This window comes from Pseudopodoces humilis, chromosome 26 (assembly GCF_049639895.1).
Source record: "Pseudopodoces humilis isolate 2021_Gansu_Grassland_sample_001 chromosome 26, ASM4963989v1, whole genome shotgun sequence".
Taxonomy (NCBI): domain Eukaryota; kingdom Metazoa; phylum Chordata; class Aves; order Passeriformes; family Paridae; genus Pseudopodoces; species Pseudopodoces humilis.
This window is the reverse complement of record NC_142225.1, coordinates 3024855-3037279: the sequence shown is the minus strand read 5'-3', so window position 1 is coordinate 3037279 and position 12425 is coordinate 3024855. Positions and strand designations below refer to the sequence as shown.

Here is a 12425-nt window from a genome sequence, read left to right as displayed (position 1 = left end):
GCCTCTTTAAGCAGCTGCCAGATGTCTCTGAAAGGCTGGAAAAACCGGTTGGGGTGTGCTTGGAAGGGCCAGGCTCCCGTCGGCACTTCAGCTATTCCCGGAGAAATCCAAAAAATGCATACACTTGGGAAGCCCTATGCTCCCCTGCCTCCCCCTCATCCCACTCCTCCACCAGCCCTGATGCCATGGGTTGGGGGCCCTGGCAAATGGGGTGGCACAGGTAGCTGGCATGGGTATGGGGACAGTGGCATAGTGCTTTCCAGAAAGCCTCATCCCTTTTGCCCCTCTCTACTGGCACTGGGGAAGCCTTTGTTGTGACAGCAGCGTCCTGGGCAGGTGTATTTTGGAAGCTGGGACAGAGATGCCAGCCCTGGGCCTGTTGTCACCATGGAGTGCTGGTAATACGGCTGCCTGTTCTTGACTTTGAGGTCATTGGCCCTTAGGGGTGACATCAGGGGATGTGCAGGGGAAGAGGAACCACTCCCTACCCTGGCAGGGATAGGGAGTTTTGGGACACACCAAAAACAAGGCTGACACCTTCAAAATCATCACCCCAGTGGAGCTGACCAGCTCCGCTGCCACCAATGAGGTCACCAAAAACAGAGCTGGGTGCAGGTGGCTCAGGGTGGGTGAGTGACCCTTGCCACAGGATGCTCTGGCCACCAGGTCCCGTTGGGGAAGGTCTGGGGAATGATGCAGAGGCACACGGAGCAGGAGGGCTGGGGCTGCCCTGGCCCCGCAGTCCCGCACCCGCTCCCTGCCCGACGGCTTCACCAAACCAGTTGGTCTGGCAGGGCCGAGAGAGGGAGGGAGAGGGAGGGAGAGCAGAGGGAGGGGACGCAGGTCACTGCCACCTCCCCAGTCCTGCTCCACGATGAATCCGAGCCAGCTGCTTTCAGGGTTGGGGTATGCTCGAGGGCGATGCCCCAGCATGGGTTTGGGGCAGGAGGTTTCAGTTCAGCCACGCTGTCCTGGTGCCTGTGCTTGGTGCCTCCATCCTGCCCCCGTCACTCACCGTACATCTTGCCCTCATCTGAGAGGATGATTTTCCTTCGGCCGCAGGGTGGGTAGATCGCCAGCGCCTCCTGGAAGCTCTGCTCGATGTCTGGACTCCACACACCCTCGGCATCATTGTCCAGACTCTTGTCCATGCCGTCCTGGCCATCTTCCCGCCCCTCCCCAGGGCTGCCGCTGGCGTTCCAGCTGTTGGACGCTATGGTGCTGGCTGCTCTGGGCTCCGACCCTGAGCCCCCACGGATACACGACAACCTGCTGGGACACAGGGGACACCTGTCAGACCCAGAAACCCTTGCTGGGGCATGTTCCTGGCCCTTGCCCTGTTCTCACTCACACCCAGAGCAGCAGCTCATTGTAGGGCATCGGACACACAAAAGGCTTTCCTTGGGGGCAGAGCATGATTTCTATGAGTACCCCCAAATCCAAGTCACAAGTGACCACCCAGGATCCACCCAAATAAAGTTTGGGAAGGAAACTGCCCCCAGCTACTGTATTACCCATACAAGGAACTTGGGCACATGGTGTTTATGGCTGACACCTCGGGACAGGGTGGCAGCAGCCCCACAGCCTGTGAACCCTGACCCTGCACCAGTACCCACTGCCAAACAGCAGTCCCTTTGGGCAAGCTGGCTCAAAAAACACCCCTAGGCCCTAAAATCCTGGCTCCACCATGCCTACCAAGGCCAGAGCTGGGATTTGAAGGGAGATGCTGAGCAGCTCCAAGCCAGACCCCACTAATGGGAATGAGGTGGCCAGAGCCGTCCAGCAGCCCTTCCCCTGGTACCAGGAGTGGCCCCCTCACCCTGAAGATGCTCAGCTGGGGCCCTGGGCCCTCCCCAGCTGGTGGGTGATGCTGGGGAGCCTTCAATCCTCCTCCTCTTGCCGAGCTCCCAGTGCAGCGTTTCAGTGTTTTGCAATAACATGTTTGGCAGCAGCTGCCAGCGGTGGGAACGGAGAGGTGTCTCCTGCGCCGCCGCACTTCCCGGATGGGCTGGGAGTGTACAAAGGTCTCCGGCACAGACATCTCCTTTTAAAGGAACTGCTGAGCCTGCTGGCTCAAGTGTGCTGCGAGGCCTTGCTGCCTTTTTTTTTTTTTTCCCTTTTATAAAAAAAGAAACTTAGCCCCCCCATCCTTTTCTCCCTCATCGTGATGTGATGTCAGCCCCTCCAGTCCCGCCGTCCGTCCCTGCCCACGTCCCCCCCGCCACTGCTCCCCCTCTTGCTGAGCACTGTGGCCAAATAAGGAGAACTGGATTGTAGGATCAAGCCAGCCGGCCAAGGGAGGGATGGCGGCACCCTGGCTGTGCCTGCTGCTGGGGGCTCCTTGGGGCAGCCCCTGGCAGGGATGCAGGGTCCAAACTCAGCAGGGTATTGAGGATGGGAGGGCAGGGGAACAGCGGGACAGGCACTGCACAGGATGGAGAGGGTGGCACATGGGGATAGGCCCAGTGGGACCCTCGCTCCCCGCTGCAGGCGCATCAGGGCTCTGTCTCAGTGGGATGCCTACATTGGGGTGCAACTGCCTTGGTGCTGAACCCTGGATGCTTCACAGCAGCCCAGGACCCCCTGGCAGACCAGGACCCCCAGACACAGGGGAACCTGAGACTCCTCAGCTTCTGCAGCAGCCCAAGACCCTGCAGCCCCCAAAGGCCTCAATGGTCTAAGACCCCACAGCAGCTCCATGGCAGCCCCAGACCCCTCAGAACTGTGACAGCTCAGGAGCCCCCAGTCCCACGATACCTCAGGGGTATCAGGAGGTATCAGGAACCCTGCAGCCTGGTGCCAGCCCAGGACTCAGCAGCACCACAGGGCTGCCATCAGCTCACCCTAACAGGGGAAAGCCCCAAGAGCTGGTGCCAGACTTTGCAGGGACTCACCAGACTGCCTGCCCCAACTGATGGGTATTTTGGGGGCCAAGGGAAAAACTATAGGGCTGAGAGGTAAACCACGGAGCTGGCTGCACCACTGCAGGCAGCGTGCCCAGTGCCCTGGGTCACAGTTCCAGGCACTGCCTGCACAGGCAGGGTGACAGCTGACCCCACAGCCTGCCTGTGACACACGTGTCCCCCTCCTTGGAGGTCCCCAGCCCCCTCCCACCCCACTCCCCCTCTAGCAGGGAAATCCCAGCCCAGCCTTTTCAGGGAAGCTGGGAGAGGAGGGAGGGTGATGCTGGGGCCCCGGCCAAGGTGCGAGGAAGCAGCTCCTCCTCCTTCTCCTCCTCCTTCTCCTCCTCCACCGAACCTGCTTTTGGCCAGGCAAGACATTGGATTTCCTGGAGGGAGGGTGCATGCACCGCGCTGACGCAAGGCACGGCCGAGTGCCGCTCCACCCTGCCCTTACAAAACACCAACAACAGCAGCAATTAGGGAACCGGCACGGCTGGACTGCCTGCGGAGACCGTGGCCAGACCTGCTCAGGGCAGGGAAGGGGACCGGACCCGCCAGGAAATGTCACCGGCTTCTGCCTCCCAGCTGCTCCCCAGGGATCAGGGCAGGAGGACCACCCCTGCCACAGCACAGGCACCTCTGCAGGATTTGGTGATCCCAGGACCACTGACCCACATCCCCAGGGGATGCTTGCCTGCTCTGAGGATGCTCAGCATGAGCGGGGATGGCCACTGACACCCACGCCAGCAGGGCGTCCCCACTTCCAGCTCACTCGCCCCTCACACCCTGATTCTCTGGGGGCCACACACTCTAACCCACAGCTTTAGAGGGTGATGGAGGGGGCTGCACCCTTGTGAGGTCCCCCAGGGGGCGCGGTGCCCGCAGCAGGCAGGGGAGGATGCCTCCAGGGCAGCCCTTATCTCCCTGCGAGGTCAAGGCTGCCCAGGAGACCGGGGCGGTGTTCCCACGGCTCCCAGAGCCCAGCACCACGTGTGGGGGACGTGAGGAAACCTGGGGCTGCAGGCAGCTGTTGGGAGAGCTGCTTGGGGCTGGCACCCTGAGAAAGCCACGGGAAACCTCCTTAAACCCTGCGAAAGCAAAGAGGGAAGGGCACCTGAGAGAAGGGTGTTTTGTGAGTTGAGGTGAGGGAAGGAAATATTTTGGAAGCAGTGTCTGCAGTCAGAGAAGCACCATGGGTACACTGTGAGTGTCAAAAGGCAGGAGCAAGGTGCTGCTGTATCCTGTACAACCAGCTGCGATAGGGATCGGGTCAGGGACATGCAGGGTGGCACAGGGGAGAACACCTGGGGCTGGGAGCACGGGGACATTGTGACACAGGCAGAGGTGCCTGTCACCCCCTCAGTGCCCCCATGCACCCAGTCTTCATCCTTGACATCATATTCCTCTTCCCCAGCACAGTCAGCCCCAAAAGCATCATCCCATTTGGTGCACCATGAGGCACAGCCCCAGCAGCCTTTGCACTGCCCCAAACCCTTGTGTCCCGTCCAAACTGGGACAGGGATGCTGGCTGTTGTCACAGCATCTCCTCAAACCACCTGGACTGGAGGGCATGGCCACCAGCACTTGCTTCACAAGGGGGATTGCAGCACAGCACATCCCCAGCTGGCACTATCCAGAGGGACAAGGTGTGGGGCAGAGCAGTCCCAAGGACCCCTTCTTACCTGGGCTTCCCCCAGCCCATGGCGGGGGACATTGGGACAAAAAGACTGCAAAGGTGCTGGGGACACTGCGGAGGCAAAGAACCCTGCACAGACAGGGAGGGGGTTCCAGCTGGCTCCATCCCACCTTCCCATGCAGGGGGCCCAGGACAATCCACCCTTCTCCCTCCCCCCTGCACTCAGACCCCACGGCAAAAGGATAAAAGTTCATGACAAGCCTGGGCAGGATCAGCACAGAGCAGCTCAGCCTTGCAGCAGCTCAGTGCCGCCTGCGCCAGCCCTGTGGGGGAACGTGAGGCTGCTACCACCCCCTCCCTGTCACCGTGACTGATGGCACCCACACTCCGGGGTGAGTGGGACACGAGTCCTCGCCTGCCAGGGACTGCTCTGTGAGACCTCAAAGGTGAGACTCTAGGGCACCCAGCATGTCCTGCCACATTGAGGCTCAGGGAGAGCACAGCTGGGGCTCTGATACTGGCAGTGATTTGGAGGCAGGCAGCAGCTTTTGCTAACGTGCCCCTCATTTCAGGCAGGGGAAGGTTGGCTGGGGGCCGGGTCCCTGCTCCTGCCCCTCCCCACCTGGTGACACAGCTGGGAGGAATGCTGCCCACATAGTCACATGGCCACCAGCTCTGCAGAGCCCCTCGAAGGAAACCCAAAAGCTGTGGAGCTCCTGGGGGACACCAGCAAGACCAGAACACACCAAAGATGTTGCTGCATCCACTGCAGTGCATAGAGCGGGATGCTCATGGCTCTGCCAAGGATGACCCTGCAGCTCTTCACAGGAGCTCCACATCCCTGGCACCTTGCCCAGGGACCCTTTGAGAACACCGTGCCCCATTCCCACAGGGAAACACCATCCTGGTTGGCACACGGCTGTCCCAGGGACAGCCAGAGCTCACCGAGGCGGGTGGCAGCAGCTGAGCAAGATGCGGAGTGGCAGAAGGGCAGTGAAAGGAGGTTTGTTTACATTGCACTCCTCTTCCAAACAGCTTAGGCTTCGCTGAGGGATTCCCTGGCTCCTGGAGGGAAGGGTGGCTACTCTGCTCTCTCCAACCCAAGTTTGCACCTCTTGACTGGCCACGTACTCTCTGAAAGTTCCCCTGGCACAGTCTGGGGACACAGATGGTGGCAGAGCCCCCTGTGCACCAGGCCAGCTCCCTGTGAGACAGCCCAACTAATTTCCTCCCCTCTATCACTTCCTGTCCCTTCCGGCTTGGCGGGCAGCTCAGGAAGCAATCAGAGTGAGGAAACCGCAGGAAGCCACGTGGCAGCATCCCACCAGGGTCTGAAGAACTGCCAGGGCTGCCCCAGGCTCCCCATACCCCCTAGCTCCAGCTGGACCCCAACAGCCAAAGGGTCCCCTAGCTCCCAGCAAAGCCCTGAGCCTCCAGCTGGCAGGGATGTGGCTGGTCCTCGCTCAGCCACACGAGGTTGAGGGATGCTCAGAGTCCTCATCCCAAGGGGCTGTAGATGAACAAAGAGAAAATGTGAGCAATTTGCTCCCAGAATATTTGGGGCAGAGAGGAGGAAGGGGATGAGGCAAACCCAGGGCACACCTCCCTCCTAATGGCAGAATCACAGGCATCCAAACCAACCCCTCCATCCCTTCCTCTTCTCCAATCCTGACAGAGTGGCACAGCTGGGTTTCGGCTTCTGGAGGACCTGAGCAAGTTTTGCTCAAGTCTTCAGGCTCAGGACCCGAGGGCAGAGGACAGATGGACACTGTAACCCGGCGTGCCTCCCTGGCCCAATTACGCTGCCCTGCCCAGCCAGGACGGGGCGTTTCACCCAGCAGCGCATAAATAGAAAGCTTTTAGAGCATTAATTGCTCTCTGTGTTATGAAACGAGCTGGATGGAAACAACAGGGTTGGAGTTGCCTGCTGGGGATGAGCCACCCCCATACCTGTCCCGTGACACCCCCAGTGCTGCTGGCCCATGGCACAGCCAATGCTGGACACAGCACCCACTGGGGACCACTGAATCTGCCAAAATATATCCATCCCAGGATGTCTTCTCCTCAACATCCCCTGTAGATTAGCTCAGAGTGGCCAACAAGTCCCAAGTCCTCCTGGCTTGTCCCAAGGGGAAGCCAAGGGTCTCCGGTGTCAGGGCAGCCTGGGTCAGGCAGTTCTGTGCCAGCAGTGGGACAGAGTCCTACCACTGGGGCCAGCCAGGCATCCCACCAGCCCTCTGTCCTGCTCCGGAGAAATGCTCCCACAGAAGAGCTCCAGGTGCTGCTGACCCCATTTTTTATGCCATTGCAGCAGAGCCAGGGAAAGCATCTCCCAGGGGACCATACCAGGCAAGAAGGAAGAGGAGGAGGAAGGCTGCAATGAATTTCACACCTGCCCCCAGCCGCCTCCACCCCCGTGAAACCCAAGCCTGCCCAGGCAGCAGCTGTACCCACTGCCCGCGCCATGGCACCCACCGGAGCCTGGGGTTAGCGCTGACTGCCGCACTCACAGCTCCCAGCCAGAGAAGCCCCATGGGATGGGGGTGTGAGAACTGACCAGGGGCATCGGCTCTCAGGACACTGAGCAGAGAGTCTGTCAGGCATTACCACCCCGGCCACGGAGATGTTTCTGGCTGCCAGAGTCTGGCACAGGATGTGATGCAGCACTGTCACCTGGCCATTGTGACCTCTGTGAGGGGGGCACGCTTCCCTGCCCTCCTGCAAAGAGCTCAGGCTCGAAGCAGTGCCCAGCTGAGGTCCTGCAGGAGCTGCGATAGCAGGTACTGGCTGCTCTGCACAAACCTCATCAGATTTCTTCCCAGAAAGGGATATTTTGATTTAACACCATTTTACTGCCACCACCCCAGACAGTCCCAGCGAGCAAATCCTTGTGCGTGCCAGGAGTGTGCTGGCATCCCGTGGCAGCTCATCGCCTTCTCTCAGCATCTCTTGCCACTGCCCGAGCCAAGAGCTGGAGACAGGCACAGCGACTCCAGCTCCTGCAGATTGAAAAATTGCTCTGGAATCTTTGGGGAGGAAAATTGCTAAAAATACATGAAGGCAGTATTCTTGGTAAAAGAAGGAGCTCCAGCAAGGAGCCCAAGAGCACCAGAGAACCCAGCACAGTGTGTTAGACCCCTGCCCAGCACACTGATGTCCAAACACCGCAGCTGGACCCCAACAACTCTGCAGTGCCACCCAGGCAAGGCTGTGAGGGGACACGGCAGCCACCCCATTCAAGAGCTGGAGCCCAAACTCAAGCCATAGCTGGGCACAGGTGCTGGCAAACACGAAAAGCAGAACCCTGCCCAACCCATCCGCCAAGTGTGCGGGCACAAAGCTGGGCAGGGAAAAGCAGGGTCTTGGACCAGACCTTCTCTCTGAAGTGCCCAGATCTTCCTGCTAATAAAAACCCGACGTTCGGTTGGGTCGGGAGTTCGCATGCCTGCGTGCGGGTGTGCTTCTTCCTAAACCCGAATTGCCTAAGCCGGCGGTGGGGAGGCAGGACTGGCTGCCTCTGGGGGAAGGGCGGGCGGCGAGGAGCTGGCATGGGAACGGCAGCCCATCCTCCATGCACCCGCGTCTGTAAACTTTGAACATCTTCCGGAGAGAAGTTAGTGGCTATTGTGAACAGCTGGATCTAATTTTACGAGGAGCGAGGAGGAGACAGTTGTGGGGAAATAATAAGGCTTGGCGCTCACAGGCGAGGATCCCCGAGCCCGGCCAGCCTTCCTGCCTCCACCGCACTCCGCCAGGGGAGCGCTGGCGAGACGGTCACGGCGAAACTGAGACACGGAGCAGCGCGGGGCTCACCCGCCTCCTAGATAATGCCAACCGGGAATCCGGGGCTTTGCCCCGTGCGTTTCCCCGGACCCACCGCCCCTCCAGCAACCGGGGCATCCACGGGGGCACGGCTCTTCCTCAGAGCACAGAAGCGGGTTGCCAGCCCCACGGCAGCATCTCCAGAGCCGGGGTCACCCGGTGCTCACTCTCGGGGCGAGTGCGACACCCCCCTCCAGCCGGCTGCTTCCCATGAGGCTCTGCCAACCTCCTAAAATTAGCCGCAGCCCCGCTGTCCCCTCCCCGGCCACTCCCCGCAGCTCGGGGAGCTGTGCCAGCACACGCTCCGGGTCCGTCCCGATCCCCCGGCAGCAAAGGGGGAAGGGGATCAGGCAGCCTCCTCCATCACTCACACCTCGCCGGGCAGCGCTACCCGGCGCAGCGCAGCCCGGCAGCCACCTCGGTGCCTGTGGCTCGCAGGAAAGTGCCCGAGGGCGAGCTCTGGGTCGGCTTTAGAGAGCAGAGACCGAGCACGGCCTGCGACACACCCAGTGCCCCGCTGGAGGTGGCACTGGGCACGCTGTGTTTCGGTGCTGCTGTTGTCTCATGGCGGCATAATGGGGGACGCTGGGGGCAACGGGAGCATCGCATCTGTTTGGGACAGGATGGGGGAATGGGTTCCATCGGGATTTGTGCTGCCAGGATGTGACAGTACGCGACAGTACGCGACAGTGTGCGCGATCAGTATTTCCCCAAATCCTTCACCCGCAGGTACAGCTGTACCAGCCTAGAGCCCTGTGTGAATGCTGTCACAAGGCCACCATCTGCCAAGCCCAAGAACGAGACCATGAGGTTCATGGCCTATCACCTCCAAAGGGCTCAGCCACATGCGCTCATCAGGAAACCCTGCCACGACCTGCACAGGGAGCCCAAAGTGGCACCAGCACTGCCATGACCCCCTGCTCCTACCACCCCGGTCAGGAGAGCAGCTGACCGGCACCACGAGGAGGTTTTCCCAGGGCCCCTCGTTCCCATTTCACAGGCAAGGAAAACTGAAGCAGCGGGAGCTGCAGCAGCATGTCCAGACCCGCAGCAGGATCCGGACGTGCGTTATCGTGCAGGGGGGCTGCGTGCCCGCTGCAGGCTGGTGCGGGGCATGGCCCCATCGGCTCACCCCATCATTACCTTCCCTCCCTCCCTCTCTCCTTCCCTCCCTCCCTCCCATTTCATAAGTCGCCACGTGACGGTGGCAATAGCAAACGCCCCTGCGCTTCAGGTGTCTGCCCCAACCACAATACACAGGTGCCTGGCCTCGGCCGCCACGGCTCCAGGCCTGGCCCCCACCCCAAATAACACCTTGGACAAACAGCTGAGAAGGTCAGGGCATGGCCTGGCTGCTCGGCAAATTCCCCGTGGATGGAAACTCCCAAAATTAAGGGTGGTTGTTTATATCCCATCCACCAACGGCGTTTAAGGTGATGCAAACACTGCTGCTGTCCCACCAGCCCCTTGCCACAGACATCAAGGATTTAATGAGACAGGGAAGCTCCTAGAGATGGGACGTATTTTGGAAAGCATCCGTCCAGTTCAGTGATGGATGGAGAGATTCCAACCTCACGAAGAGCCTCGGGATGGCTCTTGTCACACAAATCCCAGCAGCACCCCTGGTTAGGGCTTTGCTGCCCCTTCTCCCCTCTTGCCCTCCATTTTCCACTCCCACAGACAGAAGAAGAGGTACTAACACATTTTCCCCACACTAACAACCCAAAACTGCCTATTTATGCCCTTTCTGGCTGCTGCGTGCCTGCATCCAGTCTCACCACCAAGCTCACCTGCCACCAGCCTCGTGCTCTCTGTGTGTTTGATGGCAGCTGAGCTGTTACTTGCTTTTTAATACATTAATTATAGCTGATTACCGCTGCCACCCCCACCTCCTCAGTACCATGACCTGCTCACTCACCGCCAGGAAAAGGCTCCTTCCTTCGGCACAATGCCAGGGCCACCGGGACTCACCTCCCAGCCCACTTGGTGGTGGCAAGATGGGGATTAAATGGCGATTAAAAGGAGATGCTGTTTCTGATATCATGATAAACAGCCACTGAATGTTATGGCAAATGGATGCAAGTTCCTTTTATTGATGGAGCTGGAGGATTCTGCTTTGCAGGAGAAGGATTTTAGATGTGGGATGACTGCTGGAGGGTTACACTGTCCAAAATGCCCTGGCTGAAACATCCCCCTACTCTGAGCTGCACCCCAACGTTGCAGTCACCTCAGACAGGACAAAGCTCCTTGTAATACCTGGGTGCCATTTATAGGAGTCTGGGAAAACCCACTGCTTTCAAAGGGTTGTTCCTGTCAGAAAAGCCAGTGTGGTGCCAGCCACATGCCCACGGTGCAGAGGTAGCTGGGTGCTCAAGGTCCCTGGGGATGGCAATGTCCCCCTGTGTCACCCGGCTCTGAGGAGGAGCTGCTCACCCCACAGCCATCTGCAGCCTCTTCCCATGACAGGGTGACCCTGTAACACCCAAACAAGGCCAAATCCAGCCCCTTCTCCCCGTGGGACAGTCATGCTCATCCTCTCTGGTGGGGAAGTGCTGGGGCACTGCCACAGTGACCATCACCTGCCCTGTCATCAGGGTCCCAGCCCCTATACCCATTTCTCTCCTGACTTCACCACCGACCTTGGCAAGCCCTCATCCCTCGCCTGCTTTGGGGACCCTCTTCTTCCCATTTCCTTGGGGGAAACGATCCCCAAGAAGTGTGGGCTGTGAGGCCACAGAGGCCCCAGCACCAGTGGGTGCATGGGGGGCACATCAGCCTGGCAAACCCCAGTTCTCCACTCAGCATCATGAGCGCTCCAACACTGGGGGGAGGTTGGCAGCCTGGCTGGCAGGGCCCCCCAGAGTGGCCGGGCACTGCCAATGCCCTGACTCACAACACGCACGTACCCGCGCGGGGTAAAGCGATAGGAGGGGAGAGAGGATGCCGGAGCCCAAAATACCCCGGCGTGCCTGACACAGGAGATTATCGCTTCACTGATGGGACCATCGCCCAGCCTGGCTTGTCCCAGCTCCCTGCAAAGCACCAAAACCCCCCAAAACCTCTGCCTTCACCTTTCCCCCTGTCACCCTTGCCAACCACCCAAGAGTAGTGAGAGGCTGTAGGGTGCCCGCCACACCAACAGGGCCACTGGTATAATTTCCAGCTGGTTTCTCCCCAAATTGGGTTTTTCCTCAGTCAGTTAAAGCCAAATGCATTGTGTAGGGCCTGAATGGTTTCGGGGGGTTGGAGGTGGGTGGCTTTGCGAGGGCTTGGCTGTATTTTCCTTCCAAGGGGGTTAAGGGGAACAAAACAACACCAAACCCAAGGAGGGTGTAAAAATAAAATAATAATAATAATAATAAAGATGACACACTGCTGAAAATTATCCATCTAATTGCCGCCTTGTTAGCAAAGCACCCCTATGACGAGGCACAAAGTGTTTAGCATACACTCAGTGCACGGTCATCTCCTACATGCGTGTGACACACATGTAGCGTGACACGCGGGTGACCCCGCACCTCACCCGGGACCCTCCCGAGCCACTTCCCCGGGGGACTCCGGCCGGGGCGGGCAATACCAGTCCGTAACGTCCGGCGCCCGCCCCAAACGCTCCCGACGTGCGGGCACAAGGCCCCTTTGTCACCCCGGCGATGCGTCGCGGGGGAACTCGGGGGGTCCGCTGCGGGGGCAGCGCAGCCCCGACGGGGCGGGAGCCCGGGGACCCGACGCGGGGGAGTGAAAACCGCCCGGTTGTGCCCACCCCCCACGCACACACCCCATCGCGGGGCGTCGGGGGGATCCCCGGGGGGAGGCACCGAGCTGCCGGCTGGGGGACGACCGGGGCGGGTGCGACCCCGCCGCCCCCCGCCATCCGCCGGGGCTCGGTGCAGGCGGAGGGCAGCGGGCCGGGAGGAAGGAGGGGCTGGAGGAGGAGGAGGCGGAGGAAGGGGGGTTGGGAGTCTCTTCCCGGCGAGCGCTTACCTGCTCCGTGCTCCGGAGGGGCTGGGCCGGCCGCGGGTGCCGGGAGCGGGGCCGGGGCCGGGGCCGGGGCCGGGCCGGGCCGG

At 60.4% G+C, this 12425-nt stretch overlaps 1 protein-coding gene across 7 annotated transcripts in view; it reads right to left on the bottom strand.

Moving 5' to 3' along the window:
* TEAD3 (TEA domain transcription factor 3) overlaps positions 1-12425 on the bottom strand; it is a 24165-nt gene extending 11740 nt beyond the window's left edge. For 3 of the 7 annotated variants that reach the window (XM_088067250.1, XM_088067251.1, XM_088067252.1), the window contains exons 1-2: positions 12343-12425; positions 1016-1272 (exon numbers count right to left, since the gene is read on the bottom strand). In XM_088067250.1, coding sequence (XP_087923376.1) covers positions 1016-1151 — 136 coding nt within the window. In that variant the 5' untranslated portion in view covers positions 1152-1272; positions 12343-12425. Of the gene's footprint in view, positions 1-1015; positions 1273-1819; positions 1902-12342 lie in introns of those variants that run through there. The other 4 variants (XM_088067248.1, XM_088067249.1, XM_014258147.2 and 1 more) reach the window with 3 other exon arrangements.